General features: G+C 46.5%; 2 protein-coding genes across 2 annotated transcripts; both read left to right on the forward strand.

The window, feature by feature from the left end:
• Window positions 1-3,826: 3,826 nt before the first annotated feature.
• On the forward strand, window positions 3,827-4,743 carry cmlc1 (cardiac myosin light chain-1). Its single transcript, XM_062484739.1, has one exon. The coding sequence runs from the start codon at window positions 3,935-3,937 to the stop codon at window positions 4,541-4,543; it is 609 nt and encodes a 202-aa protein (XP_062340723.1). The 5' UTR covers window positions 3,827-3,934; the 3' UTR covers window positions 4,544-4,743.
• Window positions 4,744-5,568: 825 nt separating this feature from the next.
• On the forward strand, window positions 5,569-8,920 carry LOC134039095 (uncharacterized). The gene is given in 4 exon segments (XM_062484844.1): window positions 5,569-5,598; window positions 6,781-7,288; window positions 7,410-7,898; window positions 7,901-8,920. Coding segments are annotated over 4 exon segments (1,944 nt in total). The 3' UTR covers window positions 8,818-8,920.
• Window positions 8,921-16,147: the final 7,227 nt, after the last annotated feature.

A 16,147-nucleotide genomic window follows, 5' to 3' on the forward strand; every position in this document is an offset into this window, starting at 1 on the left:
TCCCTTTGCAAGATGACTCTTTGCCATCAAATCTCTTACCTGTTCACAAAATGCAACTCGTGTTCTCATTTGGTACACACAGCCATATTTTCAAATGACACACACATACCATTCATAACAGTACACACAATAAGCATTTGCTGCACACTACCAAGCATTCACAGCACACAGTAGTGCAAAATTGAAAACACAATTCTAGAAATGGAACACACCATATGAATGACAATGACTCTGGAGAATGAGCCATTTCAACTTTTGTAAAATGTCTCAGTCTAGGCCTAATTTTTTCATAGTCAAACATAAAACAGCACACATATGCGGCAAAACAAGTTTTATTTCTGAACAGTACAGTACTGTCAACGGGCCTGCTCAACCCATTGCAGCACACAAAGTGATGTTCCCATCACGCTGGCCGTGGACTTCAACAATGTCGCGCTGGCCAATGACATTTCTGCCCCGGCGCCTCCTCTTCACCAGGTTGAATCCAACCTCATCAATGAATATGTATTCATATAGCTCATTAGCTGTGTCATGCTCCTGGATCCGCTGGAACAGACAGCATGATAATGCAAGTTATAGTATGGACACAGATGGGTCAACACAGTGGGCTACAGTGTACAGTGAGACACTGTAGAAAAGGAACAATATTGGATTACAGGTACAATACATGCATGTGTCAGTGCTGAATGTATGGGACTTACAAGCACAAACTCTTGCCGTAACTCCTTGATGTGGTCTGTGTTCCGGTCGAATAGGCCCAATCACCTAACAAACACTTCCCTCTCTGGGGGGGTACAAGACCTGTCTCCCCAGGACAGGTAGACAGAATTTGGACTGGGCAGAACTCTCTCTGACTTCTGTCGAGACTTCTTTCTCACTAAGGCCTTCATTTGATCTATTTCTGTGACTCCTCCATTTCTTATCTTATTAAACTGCAAAGAACTTGGTCTGGCATTTAACTTTGTATTCTTCTAAATCCAAATTTGAACCCCATCAGCAACCACCACACACTGCCGTCCGAAATGATAAAAGAAAGTGTGGTTTCTACAGAACAAACCGTTGATTGATTGCTGTGGGTAGGTAGGTACGAGTACAACTCAATGTCAAACACTGTCTTTCTATTGCTTAAAGTGGAAAACTAGAATGTAATATGAGTGTTCCGTAGGCTATATCACTGTCGATTGGGATTTTATGAAGGCTATCGCAATGATATGCTTAATTCCTGTCAGAACGTTAGATCTAGCTCTCTAGTCTCTGAGCATATTCCATTCACTAGCTTTGCATTAATTTAGGATACCTGGAAAGTTAATTCGCATCACATTCATCCAACAACGATGTTGAGAAGATAGGACCAGAGGAGAGAGGAAAAAACCTTGGCCACAATATCTACACTTGTCTTTAACCCTCGTGCTGCCTTCGGGTCACATGACCCAAAGGTTCATAACGAACCATCGTTGTGTTTACCCAATTTTACCCAATACAAAAACAAATAAAAATAATTTTCTTTTAACCTTCGCAATGTGGGGGGTCTGAGACAGCCCGACAGTTAAAAGAAAATGCTTCACTTTGTTTTTGTATGCGGTAAAGTTGTCGCAATACGACGGTGGGTCACAATGACTGATGGGTCAGAATGACCCGAAGATAACACAAGGGTTAAATAACAATGCATATATTTCTGTCCTTTAAAGTGTCTATTATCAGAAATGTATTAATAAATAACTAATAAATAAAGTTAATTCCATGTGTTAGTGATTTTTTATTTTCAGAATGCCAAGAAATTTGTTTTCAAATTTGGTCCCCCCCCATGTTGAGTCCTTGGCTACGGCCTTGGTCTCCTTGGCTACGGCCTTGGTCTGTACAATGACTGTACACAAGTTTTAACCGTATCTGAATCTACCAAGGTATAATAGGCATTTATCATCATCAGAGAGTAATACCTTATCATTCACTTCTGGTCTTTTTGGTTAATATATTTAAACCAGCAGCCACGGACAACTGTTTCTTTTACATATACCTGAACAGTTTTATTTATTTATAGATTTACTGTATAGCACTACATTTCCTTTTGGTGTTTCTATTAATAGTAAGAAGCTTAACTTCTAGTAAACAAAAATATGACTATTGGCATTTTCAAAAATAGCTTATCTAGGGAATACATGCCCATCAATGTGTTCACCAATATAATTATAGATGTACATTATAATCATGTCAATTTCATGTAATCATAATTAAAATATAATATCATTATTCATCACTAAAAACACATCATAACAACCTGACAAACAGTTTATGGTGATGTGAGAAATAAAATGTTCATTAATGATGCAGTGTTGTCAATTCCTATCTTGAGAAATCTGTTCTATGTGCAGTGGGTAGTTTTTGTGTTTTCAACAAACACTTGTGCAGTGCCCGTGGGCCAAACACTTGGCAATGAACACGTTCATAAAGTAAGTAAGACTTTATTTATATAGCACATTTCATACAAGAATTGTAGCTCAAGGTGCTTTACATAAAATCAATAAAAACAATAATACAAGTGATAAACAATTCAAACAAAAATAAAAATCCCAATAAGATCTCTGTTCAAGAGAGAAAACAACTTTAAACATGCATCTTAAAAGTAACATATACATTTGGTTCACCCCTGGTCTGTATATATAAAACCATACACTCTGTTAACAGATCCTTTCCCCAGGTCAAGAGTATGGGCCGTATTCTCTGTCATAAAGCCTATTTACATTATATATTTTATTTGAACATTTGACACTGCATGTCCTTGGGTCCTGAGCAAGACACCTGCCGACTTGCAACTTCACGGTGCCTGGTTCTCAAGACAATTAAGCCACATATAGGCCTACAGAAATTTGTGCATTTATAGTTGCCCAGTGCGAGTATGTGAGTTTAGCAATTATGAGACTGGTAAAAAGTGTATATATATACACTACCATTCAAAAGTTTAGGGTCACCCAGACAATTTTGTGTTTTCCATAAAAACTCACACTTTTATTTATCAAATAACTTTCAAAATGAATAGAAAATATAGTCAAGACATTTACAAGGTTAATTATTATTATTAGAAATAATTATTTTTATTTGAAATATACATTTTGTTCTTCAAACTTTGCTTTTGTCAAATAATGCTCCATTTGCAGCAATTACAACATTGCAGACCTTTGGCATTCTAATTCTAATCCTTCTAATCATCCATTAGTCTTCTAAGGCAATTAGCAAACACAATGTGCCATTCGAACACATACAGTAATAGTTGCTGGAAATGGGCCTCTATACACCTATGTAGATATTTCATTAAAAACCAGACGTTTCCACCTAGAATAGTCATTTACCACATTAACAATGTATAGTGTATTTCTGATTAATTTAACGTTATCTTCATTGAAAAAAACTGTGCTTTTCTTTGAAAAATAAGGACATTTTTAAGTGACCCCAAACTTTTGAACGGTAGTGTATATAATATATATATAATACTTACCTCATAATAATTACATATTGCTTTATAATGTATGTATAATGCTTAACTTTTATCTGGGCTTCAGGAAAGTTTAATTAATTTGGTTTCATTTAATGGAATACTTGAACAGTTGTACTTGTGTACAAAAAGTAATACACCTAACTATTTTTGGTCAGTGTTTGTGATCCAGTAATGTTAGAACTGTGCTCTGATCCCTTAAGTCTGTCATGATAGCAGTTTACAACAATACATCATTGTGACCTCACAGACAAGCAGATCTATTTCAGTTTTCTTCCTTATATAGTGTGCCGTAGCACATGCTTATAATCTCCCCTGTCTAGGCTTATTTGTATAAAAGCTCTGACCATCTGTGCTGGGGACTCGCAACCTTCCTCCTACTCTGTTCACCCTGAGATTTTAGGTCCACACCACCGGTTCACCTTGGAACCCTCAAAGTATAGCAGCATGGCCCCCAAGAAGGTGGAAGCAAAGAAGCCTGAGCCCAAAAAGCCAGAGACCAAGAAAGAAGCACCCCCTGCTGCCAAGCCGGCACCAACCCCAGAGCCCCAGCCCGAGGCCCCAAAGGAGGCCGATTTTGACCCTAAAAACATTGCTCTTGAATATAGCGCTGATCAAATAGAAGAGTTCAAGGAGGCCTTCACCCTGTTTGACCGCACTCCCTTGGGAGAAATGAAGATTACGTTTGCACAGTGTGGGGATGTCATGAGAGCACTGGGACAAAATCCTACCAATGCAGATGTGCTGAAGGTCCTGGGCAAGCCTCGACCAGAAGACATGAACAGCAAACTGGTGGACTTTGAGACATTTCTGCCCATGCTCCAGCACATCTCTCGCTCCAAAGACCAAGGTAACTTTGAAGACTTTGTCGAAGGCCTGAGAGTCTTTGACAAGGAAGGCAATGGAACCATCATGGGTGCCGAACTGAGGCATGTGCTGGCCACCTTGGGGGAAAGAATGACAGAGGATGAGGTTGACAGACTTATGGCTGGACAAGAGGATGCCAATGGATGCATCAACTATGCCTCTTTTGTCAAGCACATCCTCTCTGGGTGAACTTAACTTCCATCAGAAGAACTGGAAATGGGTTTCATTTTTCCTGTATCTAATATCTGTTAAAAGCAGAAGGCAATAATAGTCAATAAATTATTACTAATTATGAGTCAAGACTTACCTCAACTTTATGATGAGATGCTACTGTATTAGCATTAATATTTTAAAAATAATCCCATGAATAAAGAACATCTTATAACAAACTGTCTAATAATTGTAATACACCTAGAATCAGAAATTCATGAAGACATAATGCAGTATTTGTAATTTTGTTACTTTAGATCTTCACACAATTTAGACACTTTAGCATAATATATGTATTTTACAAAATACGAAACAACATATATATATATATATATATATTTTACAATCGCTATGAATTTTTCAATACTTTCAAAACAATTTTCCTAAACTCTTGACACAGGTAGCACAACATCTGTCTGTGTAGGCCAAAAAATTTCCTTGTCTTCCTTGAGGGTTAAGGTTGGTTTAGGGGCAGTTTTATGGGCGTATGTGAAGCCCTCTGTGCCATTGCTTGTAAAAAGGGCTATACAAATACTGTAAATTGGATTTGATTTGAAAATATTACAGTAACCATCACAACTTAGTACTGCCAACATAGAACAAAGAAAAAACGGGGTAAACACTCTGGTGTGCTGGATCCAGCCTTGAAAACACTCCACACCTATGTCACCACAGGCCAATTCCATCGCCTGTAGGAAATGTACCCTGGTATATGGGTTTCGGTCATAGACCTTCCACCGTTTTAGAGAATGAGAATGTGTTTAGAGTTTTGCCAAAAGAGTGTCTGATTCGACAAACATTTGATTCAGAGAATTGGGTTTAGTGTTTAGTGCAATTGTGAAAAACTGTAACACAATTTCATTTCTTGTCATATGAGATGAAGACACTGGGCCTTGTTGAGCCATAGAAAGTACAGAAAGGATTTTTTCAACAGTGGAACAGGTTCTATTTTTACTTGCAGAGTAAGACTGGATTCACATTCCCATGCTGATACATCAGCAAGAATGTGGGAAGGGCGCCTTTGTGTAATCTGGGTAAACCTCGAGAGGCTCCCCGCCCCCTACAGTGAGGAGCAGCTGCAGAGTACATAGAAGAACACCCTATTTAGTTATTCAATCACATATGCACTCTCATTGGAGCACACACACATGGAAATAGACATACACACACCAGAGGTTCTGTCACCAGAAGGACAGGGGCCTGCCCCTTTGATCTACAGGGCAGAGCAGGGGGGTATTCCAGGTCGCGGGTTTAACAAACTGTGAGCCTAACCCTGAACTCTGAGTTGATCTACTCTAAAATGGAAAACTCAGACTTTTCGGTTCCAGAAAAGCTGATTTGAATTTGTTAATGTCCGTTAATATTACAGGTGAAAAAGTGGTGGACTTATAGTTTTTTTCAAATGCTTACACACAAATTCTTTACTTTTCACTCAATTTCTGAAACCTGAGACTCAAATACCAGAACCACACCTCAAATCTGCAAAACTATACGCACATTTTGGGCCTTTAACTCAGTTTTCAATTTCATAAAACACTTTGCAAAACACAACACACAATTCTCCACGTAACACACAACATTCTAACAGGAAACATCTTGATTTCATTTTTCAAACACAACCAATCAAAATGCCACACTAATTCATCAGGGCCTCACACTAACTCCTCACATGTGCAAACACTCATTGCTTTACTCAACACCAACCAATCATGGCTTTAGAATAGGCCTATAAATAGCCTAATTTGAGTCGATTTACAGTGGTGGGTATAATTTGAACCTTTACTGTAGAAATTATAACATGTATGTAACAATCTAGTGTAATGTACACATGTTCTAATGTACACATAATAGCTGTTTCAGCACAACACACGGTATACTATACACAAACGTATATTTTAGCATCCATGCATCCATTGACTGCAGTGCACTGCATGATTGGTCAGTCTGGTGGATTACTGTATCATTTACATTTAGTCATTTAGCAGACGCTCTTATCCAGAGCGACTTACAGTAAGTACAGGGACATACCCCCCGAGGCAAGTAGGGTGAAGTGCCTTGCCCAAGGACACAACGTCATTTGACACGGCCAGGAATCGAACTGACAACCTTCGGATTACTAGCCCACTTCCCTAACCGCTCAGCCACCTGACTCCAAGGCTGGATCCACCCTGTATCATACTGTGCAACAGTACAGCGACCTTCTCCTCTCCTCCCAGGTTTCCGCCCCCGGTACCATCGATGGGCCCTGCGGCCCCGTCTTTCTCCACCACCCCTACCCCGCCCGGCGCAGGGAGCTCACGCCTGCGGAGTTCACTTACGCCTTCTCCCTGTACCGGGACGACGTCTGCTCCTCCTTCCCTGGGCACCGTGCGGAGTTCGATGACTACTTCACCTTGGTCCTGCAGCTCGCCCTGCGGTTTGGGGGCTCCGGGTTCTACACCTACCACGTCCGGTTCGCCTCCGAGGCCGCGGGGTGGCTGCAGCAGTTCAACGAGTCGACTTACTGGGGCATGCTGGACAGCGAGGCCTACTGCCGGGTCTTCGCCACCCGGTCCGCACTGCCCTGTTCCCTGTGTGGCGCCCCTTCCCACCCGCTGGTGTGTACGGTCGCGGCCCGCCCGGCCCCTGCACCCGGCCCCATCACCCCGCAGCCCCTCATGTCCGGCCCTGCGGGCACTGACCGCCGGGGCCGCCCCATCTTGCTGCAGAAGGGGCGCATGATTTGTAACAACTTCAATGCCGGGTCTTGCTCCTTGTCGTCCTGCCGGCATCATCTTCTTTTACAACAAGCTCGTATCCAACCCCCACGACATGCAACTCTTCACTGATGCCGCCCCCTCCTCAGGGTTCGGCTGTTATTACAACGGCCGCTGGTTCTCCTCCCCTTGGCCTTTCGAGTTTCCTTCCTGCCCTTCTCCCTCACTGGCCCCCTCATCCGCGCTTCACGAGGTCTACCCCATCATTATCACCGCCCTCCTCTGGGGCCACGAATGGTCACGCCAATCCATCCTCATCCACTCCGACAACACTGCCGTCGTCTCCTGGATCAACAAAGGCCGATCAGATTCCATCACTGCTATGCCCTTCATCCGCCGCCTCACCTGGCTTTCAGTCACCCATCAGTTCATCATCAGAGTCGCTCACATCCCCGGTCACCACAACACCATTGCTGACTCTCTCTCCCGTCTCCCTGCAGAAATTCAGGTGCTTGGCCCCAGAGGCGGACTCCCTTCCCACTCCGGCCCCTCCATATTCCTCTACGACCTTCCCGTAACGGCACCCCTCCACGACCTTCACCTCCACACCCAGGACGTCATCCTCCAAAGTCTGTCCCCTGTACACTCGCCACCTACTGGACAGCCTGGAAATGCTTCAAGTCCTTCCACACCGTTCTCCACCTCACCTTCCCCTCATTCGACCTCCTCTCCATCACCAACTTCATCTCATACGCTCACACGCACCTCTCTATCCGCACTTCCACCATACACACATACCTCAGCGGTGTCAACTTCTTTTGCAAGTTGCTCTCTGGTTCCCCCTGCACAGCCATCTCCAACAGCCAGACATCCCTCCTTATGAAGGGTCTGAAGCGCCTGGAACCCCGCTCTCCCTCTGCACGTCTCCCTGTCACTGCCGACTTACTAGCCGCCTGCATCAGCACACTGCGGACTGGCTACTCCTCCCATTCCACCCTAGAGGCCATGTTCCTCCTGGCCTTCTTTGGCATCCTGAGGTGCTCCGAATTCACGTCCACCTCCTCTACCTTTGACCCCTCTGCTCATCCATGCGTCTCTGACATCACTCTACACTCCCCCGACACACTAATTTTCACGCTGAAATGCAGCAAGACTAATCAGAGTGGGCCAGCAGTTCCCATCTTCCTCTTCCGCCTCAACTCTCCCCTCAGCCCCTTCGAGTCACTACAGAAACTGATTCTCTCCAAATCAGGAAGCCACGCCCTCCCATCCAGCCCACTATTCATCACGGAATCAGGACACGTCGCCTCCCGGTTCTGGTTCCACCATCATCTCCGCCACATCCTCGCCAAATCAGGCATAGACCCTTCATACTATTCTGCTCATTCTTTCAGGATCGGTGCGGCTTCCTCTGCTTCCAGCCAGGGCGTTGCCGACCACACCATCCAGCTCCTGGGTCGCTGGTCCTCCCAGGCATACCGCCTATACGTCAGGACCAACCTCCCTGACCTCCACCACACTCAGGCTCGCATCAGCCTCGCTGCAGCAAGTAGGTGAGTCTGTTCCTTTTGGGGATCCGATCGAGCTGCTGCTCGGCCGTGACCCTTAAGGACTCTCCGCCACACCCCGAGTCCATACCCGGTAACCATACGTGCACCATCCACATCACCATTCTCCACATCCCCTAATCACACTCTCATCCTCCCAGGTCCCCAGGACCGGCTCTGCAACCGGCCTCCATCAGCACCAGGCTTGGCTCTGCTACCAGCCTACACCAACCGCTCCAGGCTCGGCTCTGCTACCAGCCTGCATCACACTGCATTAGGCTTGGCTCTGATACCAGCCTGTACCACAATGCATTAGGCTTGGCTTTGCTACCAGCCTCCTTCACCATCGGGCTTGGCTCTGCTACCAGCCCTGCTTCAATAAAAGCTATCTATCTATTTCAATCTATGGTGCGATTACTGAACTTGTGAACTGTGTGTATATGATATATCCAAAAATGGAATATAATGGTGAAATTGTTTGCAACATGAAACAAATGTTTGATTTTGAGACGTGTTTGTGATATTTTGAATGCAATGCTTAATTTTGCAATAGAAGCGAGGCATTTTGCATTTTGTGTGTGCAATTCTTGGATTTGTGTGTTAAGTTTTGAAAAAAAGTTTGTAAAAAAATGTGTGTAAGCATATGTAAGAAAATAGCATGTTCAATGTTATATTTCAGTTTTTCACAATTGTTAACACACGAAAAGCACAATTTTCACAATCTTCACTTCATGTACCAATTGCTCGACCCAATTTGGCACTACTTCACACTCCGTTATCTGCATTAGACTCTGACTTTCCTTGTTTACACACTGATGTCATTTACACATCACCTTGTTGTCAAAACACTACACACAATGTTCAGTTGTTGCACACAGTTCTCAAGTAAAGTCTCAAAGCATCAACCTACAACACACAACTATTCAAATCTCTAAACACTCGGGTCTGGTGAGCAATTTGCGATCAGGACTGCAGCATAAAAAGGGCCTTGAGCCTCTGTTTTGTTTGGTGAAAAATTGAGAACTTAGAACATATCGACTCCTCCCTGAGTCACCACCTTACCGCGGTGGAGGGGTTTGCGTGTCTTAGTGATCCTGGAAGCTATGTTGTCGGGGGCTTTATGCCCCTGGTAGGGTCACCCAAGGCAAACAGGTTCCAGGCGAAGGATCAGACAAAGCGTGGCTCAAAAACTACCATGAAGAAAACTAACAATGGTTCTCAGTTGCCCCTGCCCGGAAGCGGGTCACCGGGGCCCCCCCCTGGAGCCAGGCCCGGGGGTGGGGCTCGATGGCGAGCGCCTGGTGGCCGGGCCTTTTCCCATGGGGCCCGGCCAGGCACAGCCCGAAGAGACAACGTGGGACCCCCTTCCAGTGCCCCTTCCAGTGGCTCACCATCCGCAGGAGGGGTCATGGGGGTCGGGTGCAGTGTGAGACGGGCGGCGGCCGAAGGCGGGGGGCCTTGGCGGTCCGATCCTCGGCTGCAGAAGCTAGCTCTAGGGACGTGGAACATCACCTCGCTGGTGGGAAAGGAGCCTGAGCTGGTGCACGAGGTAGAGAGGTTCCGGCTAGATATAGTCGGCCTCGCCTCGACGCACAGCATCGGCTCTGGAACCAGTCTCCTTGAGAGGGGCTGGACTCTCTTCCACTCTGGAGTTGCCCTCGGTGAGAGGCGTCGAGCTGGGGTGGCAATACTTGTTTCCCCTCGGTTCGGCGCCTGTACGTTGGGGTTCACCCCGGTGGACGAGAGGGTAGCCTCCCTCCGCCTTCGGGTGGGGGGACGGGTCCTCACTGTTGTTTGTGCTTACGCACCAAACGGCAGCGCAGAGTACCCACACTTTTTGGAGTGTTGGGGAAATCAAGACGTCCGTAGAAGGTAGTAGAAAAAGGAGTCAGGAGACAAAATATCTTTCAACAGCTCAAGGCAGCTCGATGGTTTATTTCGGAAAGGCAATAGCGCATTCACAAGACATACAGAAAAGACAAAGACCAATGCCCCAAACCTCATGTTTTATAGGCTAAATGAGAATAATCCCCCCGCCCTGCATAATAATGACGGCACTATACTGGAAAGTTTTGGACTTTGTTGTCCTCACCCTCCTTCCACCTTGCGTACATTGCTTTGGCTAGGAAGGATGTTGATAAACTTCTCCACAGCTGAAGCCCCCATCTTTTAAGTACCCCCCTCTAATGTCCCAGGCCTATGTCCTTGGATCCCATCATAACAGACTCTGCTTCTCTCTCTCTCTCTCCTAATTCGGGCCTGGTTCAGCACAACTGATCACTATTGGCAATGATAGTGGTCCCTTGTGACGTAGATTTTGGTAACTTCTCTCCAATTCTCTTCCCTCTCACTTACTCCCCCTTACTTTCTTGACAGGCCTTCTTGAGCCTAACAACCCCATCATAGGCTGTTGTGCAATAACAGCCTATTTTCCTCATACTATCATTTCCTTTCCCACACTTCATTTTGCCAATTCAAGTCCCCCACCAGACATTCTCCTTGGTTTGGAGAAAACCAGTTTCAAGCGGAGTTTATCAACTGCGCAGTGATTCTCACCTACGCAGTTAGGAGTCATTTTAGGCCCAAGAACCTTGACCTTCTAGTTTGCCACCCCATAATCAATCTCCCACGACAGGAGTCTCTGGTGCTGGAAAGCACTCCTCCCGGAAATGCCTGCGTCCTCCTGGGGGACTTCAATGCTCATGTGGGCAACGACAGGGAGACCTGGAGGGGCGTTATTGGGAGGAACGGCCCCCCCGATCTGAACCCGAGCGGTGTTTTGTTGTTGGAATTCTGTGCTAGACAAGGCTTGTCCATAACAAACACCATGTTCAAGCATAAGGGTGTCCATATGTGCACTTGGCACCACACACCCGAGGTCTCAGGTCGATGATAGACTTTGTAGTTGTGTCGTCGGATCTGAGGCCGAATGTCTTGGACACTCGGGTGAGGAGAGGGGCGGAGCTGTCAACTGATCACCATCTGGTGGTGAGTTGGCTACGATGGTGGGGGAAGACGCCGGTCAGGCCTGGCAGGCCCAAATGTAATGTGAGGGTCTGCAGAGGACTCCAGAGGCAGCTGATGTGTACCAGAAGGCCAAGCGGAATGCGGCTTTGGCGGTCGCGGAGGCAAAAGCCCGGGCGTGGGAGGAGTTCGGCGAGGCCATGGAGAATGACTTCCGAACGGCTTTGAAAAGGTTCTGGACCACCATCCGGCGACTTAGGAGGGGGAAGCAGTGCACTGTCAACGCTGTATATGGTGGGGATGGTGCGCTGCTGACCTCGATGGGGGACGTCCTGGATCGGTGGAAGGAATACTTTGAAGACCTCCTTAATTCCACCAACACGCTTTCCGACGTTGAGGCAGAGTCTGGGGACATCGGGGGGGGGCCCTTCTATCTCTGGGGCTGAGGTCGCCGAGGTGGTTGAAAAGCTCCGCGGTGGCAGGGCCCCTGGGGTGGATGAGGTCCGCCCGGAGTTCCTTAAGGCTCTGGATGTTGTAGGGCTGTCTTGGTTGACACGACTCTGCAACATCGCGTGGACATTGGGGACAGTGCCTCAGGACTGGCAGACCAGGGTGGTGGTTCCCCTCTTTAAAAAGGGGGACCGGAGGGTGTGCTCCAACTTTAGGGGGATCACACTCCTCAGCCTCCCTGGGAAAGTCTATTCAGGGGTTTTGGAGAGGAGGGTCAGTCAGATTGTCAAACCTCGGATTCAGGAGGAGCAATGTGGTTTTCGTCCTGGCCGTGGAACTGTGGACCAGCTCTATACCCTCGGCAGGGTCCTGGAGGGTGCATGGGAGTTAGCCCAACCAGTCTACACATGTTTTGTGGATTTGGAAAAGGCGTTCGACCGTGTCCCTCGGGGGCTCATGTGGGGGGTGTTCCGGGAGTACGGGGTACCGGATTCCCTGATCGGGGCTGTCCGGTCCCTGTACGACCGGTGCCAGAGTTTGGTCCGCATTGCCGGCAGTAAGTCAAACTTGTTCCCGGTGAGGGTTGGACTCCGCCAGGGATGCCCTTTGTCACCGATTCTGTTCATGACTTATATGGACAGAATTTCTAGGCGCAGCCAGGGCGTTGAGGGGTTCCGGTTTGGTGACCTCAGGATCGGGTCGCTGCTTTTTGCGGATGATGTGGTCCTGATGGCTTCATCGGGCCGTGACCTTCAGCTCTCAATGGAGCGGTTCGCAACCGAATGCGAAGCGGCTGGGATGGGAATCAGCACCTCCAAATCTGAGGCCATGGTTATCGACCGGAAAAGGGTGGAGTGCTATCTCCGGGTCCGGGAGGAGATCTTGACCCAAGCGGAGGAGTTCAAGTATCTCGGGGTCTTGTTCACGAGTGAGGGAAGAATGGAGCACGAGATCGACAGGAAGATCGGTGCGGCGTCCGCAGTGATGCGGGTTCTGCATCGGTCCATCGTGGTGAAGAAGGAGCTGAGTCGAAAGGCGAAGCTCTCTATTTACCAGTCGATCTACGTTCCTACCCTCACCTATGGTCACGAACTGTGGGTAGTGACCGAAAGAACGAGATCGCGAATACAAGCGGCCGAAATGAGTTTTCTCCGCAGGGTGTCCGGGCTCTCCCTTAGAGATACGGTGAGAAGCTCGGTCATCCGGGAGGGGCTCAGAGTACAACTGCTGCTCCTCCGCATCGAAAGGGGCCAGTTGAGGTGGCTCGGGCATCTGATAAGGATGCCTCCTGGACGCCTCCCTGGTGAGGTGTTCTGGGCACGTCCCACTGGGAAGAGGCCCTGGGGAAGACCCAGGACACGCTGGAGGGACTATGTCTCTCGGCTGGCCTGGGAACGCCTCAGGGTCCCCCAGGAAGAGCTGGTGGAAGTGGCCGGGGAGAGGGAAGTCTGGGCCTCCCTGCTTAGGTTGCTGCCCCCGCGACCCGACCCCCGGAAAAGCGGCAGATGATGGATGGATAGAACATATCGACAACCAGAGAAGGAGAGGGGTAAGAGTGAGAGGAGGAGGACAAGTAGGAGGGGACAAGGGGGAGGAGGAGTAGGAGGACAAAGAGAATGAAGAGGAGGAGGAAGAGTAGGAAGAGGAGGACAAAGATGAAGAGGAGGACAAGGATGAGGAGGAGGACAAGGAGGAAGAAGAGGAGGAGAAGGACAAGGAAAAGAAGAATGAGGAGGAGAAAGAAGGAGAACGGTCGTCTTTAATGAGATTCGGGCCACTGTGGTAGACCATGTGCTCAACCATGGAGCTTCACAGTTGCTGCCATCATTAGAATCTTCAGGATGGAGAACAAGTACGAAATCTATTTGCCTTGTGTACTGTAATACTGCATATCAATAGAATACAGTGTGCTCACAGTATTTGTATTTTGCAGGACTGAAAGAGAACCACACCGTGGAGGAAGAATACACACTTTGACAGCCGAACAGGAGACTGAAATTGTAAATATGGTTCGTGAGACCAACGCTATCACACTCCAACAAATACAAACTAGGATCCTGGCTAACCATGCTACATTCAGGAACGTCCAGACCGTTAGCCTGTTCTCTGTGTGTACCGAAATAAAACTTTTTTTGCTCATATTTGTGTGCTATTTTATGTTTGACTATGAAAAAAGTAGGCCTACACTGAGACATTTTACAAAAGGAGAAATGGCTCATTCTCCAGAGCCATTGTCATTCATATGTTTCATTTTGTGAACAGGTAAGAGATTTGATGGCAAGGAGTCATCTTGCAAAGGGAGTGTCAGGTTTAGAATTTTGTGTGTGAGGTTTTCAGTTTTGTGTGTGCAGTTTTGAGAAAGCCGTTATTGTTTTGAGAAACGTGTGTTACATTTTTGGGGGATTGCTAAACGACAATGGGCACAACTGAAGCCACATGTGCAAAACTCTAACCATAGTCTGCAAGACCAACAGTCACCTGAGCTAAACAGTTCACATCACCTGCAAAACTCACTCCAATCTACACAACTCTTAACACACGTCTCAAAACGGGCTCAGTGCAGACAAACACTATGAACAATCCTCACTGAGATAACACACACTGTCATTCAGAACACACTGAGAGTAAAAACACTAGCGTCAAACACCAATACAGAAAATACTAACTTTTTTATTTTTGCAGTTTCAATAATTTGAGTGACTTCATACAAAGTGACATTCTTTCACATGATTAATTTTAATTTTAGAACATGAAACATAACAAAATAAGCAGTTTGCTTCAATAGAAATATTTTTTTATTTTGTCTGTAGTACTGTAATTTACGGAATTACAGTAATGAGAAAAAAAAGGTAGAAACTAAAAGTACATACTGTAATTCTAAGAAAGAATTGAGGGGCTAATCCTGCCTCTCTCTAGCATCAGGCCAAAGGTTTTCATCAACGTCACATCTAATGTTCTCTCTTGCCATGCACCTGGGGAAGAACCTTCTGGAGTGCCTCATCCATCCCTGGCAGTCCTCTGGACTCCTGTCCTCACATCCGGCACTCATGCCTTCCAAAAGAGACATTTAATCATGTGGGTGGTGATCATACACTTTCCACCTCCAGGCAGAGAAAAACTCCTGTAATGGGTTGAGGAAGGGTGAATATGGAGGCAGGTACAAAACCATAAATCTGCAAATGTGCTGGGAGTCAGGTGGCTGAGCGGTTAGGTAATTGGGCTAGTAATCAGAAGGTTGCTGGTTCGATTCCCAGCCGTGCAAAATGACGTTGTGTCCTGGCACTTCACCCTACTTGCCTCGGGGGAATGTCCCTGTACAAACTGTAAGTCGCTCTGGATAAGAGCGTCTGGTAAATGACTACAATGTAAAATGTAAATGCTGCAAACCAATCTGTGACAGCTGCAGAGCGGTGAAAAGCAACATTATCACAAACTATGACAAAAACTTGGGGGTTTTTACTGGCTCCCCCTGTTCTGCTGGGAGTAGCTCAGCATAGAGGGTCATGGGCCAATGAGTGGTGTGTTGAAAAGCAAACCATCATTGGCCATTGCAGCACACATGGTGATATTTCCCCCCCTTTGACCTATAACATTTCTTCCTCTGCGCCGTGTTTTGGCAAGGTTATATCCAGCTTCATCGATACGTACAAATGAATGCAGTGTTTACAGTGCTTCCACCTCCATTACTCTCTGAGTAATGTGTGTAAGTTTCTGTAGTAATGCTAGTGTTAAAAAATACTTTGTATATCTATGTATGTAACCTCAGACGTCTTACCTGGACATATTGGTATCTTTCCTGTTTGTTAATGGTTGTTAGCGACTGAAAAAAACTGTAACCCGTTCACTGTTTTTCTCGAACGGTACAGTGTATAACTGTTTCATTGTAACTTGGTGTTTCTTTAGGACTCGAGCAATAGTTGTTGATG

This window comes from Osmerus eperlanus, chromosome 18, assembly GCF_963692335.1.
Source record: "Osmerus eperlanus chromosome 18, fOsmEpe2.1, whole genome shotgun sequence".
In the NCBI taxonomy this organism is placed as follows: Eukaryota; Metazoa; Chordata; class Actinopteri; order Osmeriformes; family Osmeridae; genus Osmerus; species Osmerus eperlanus.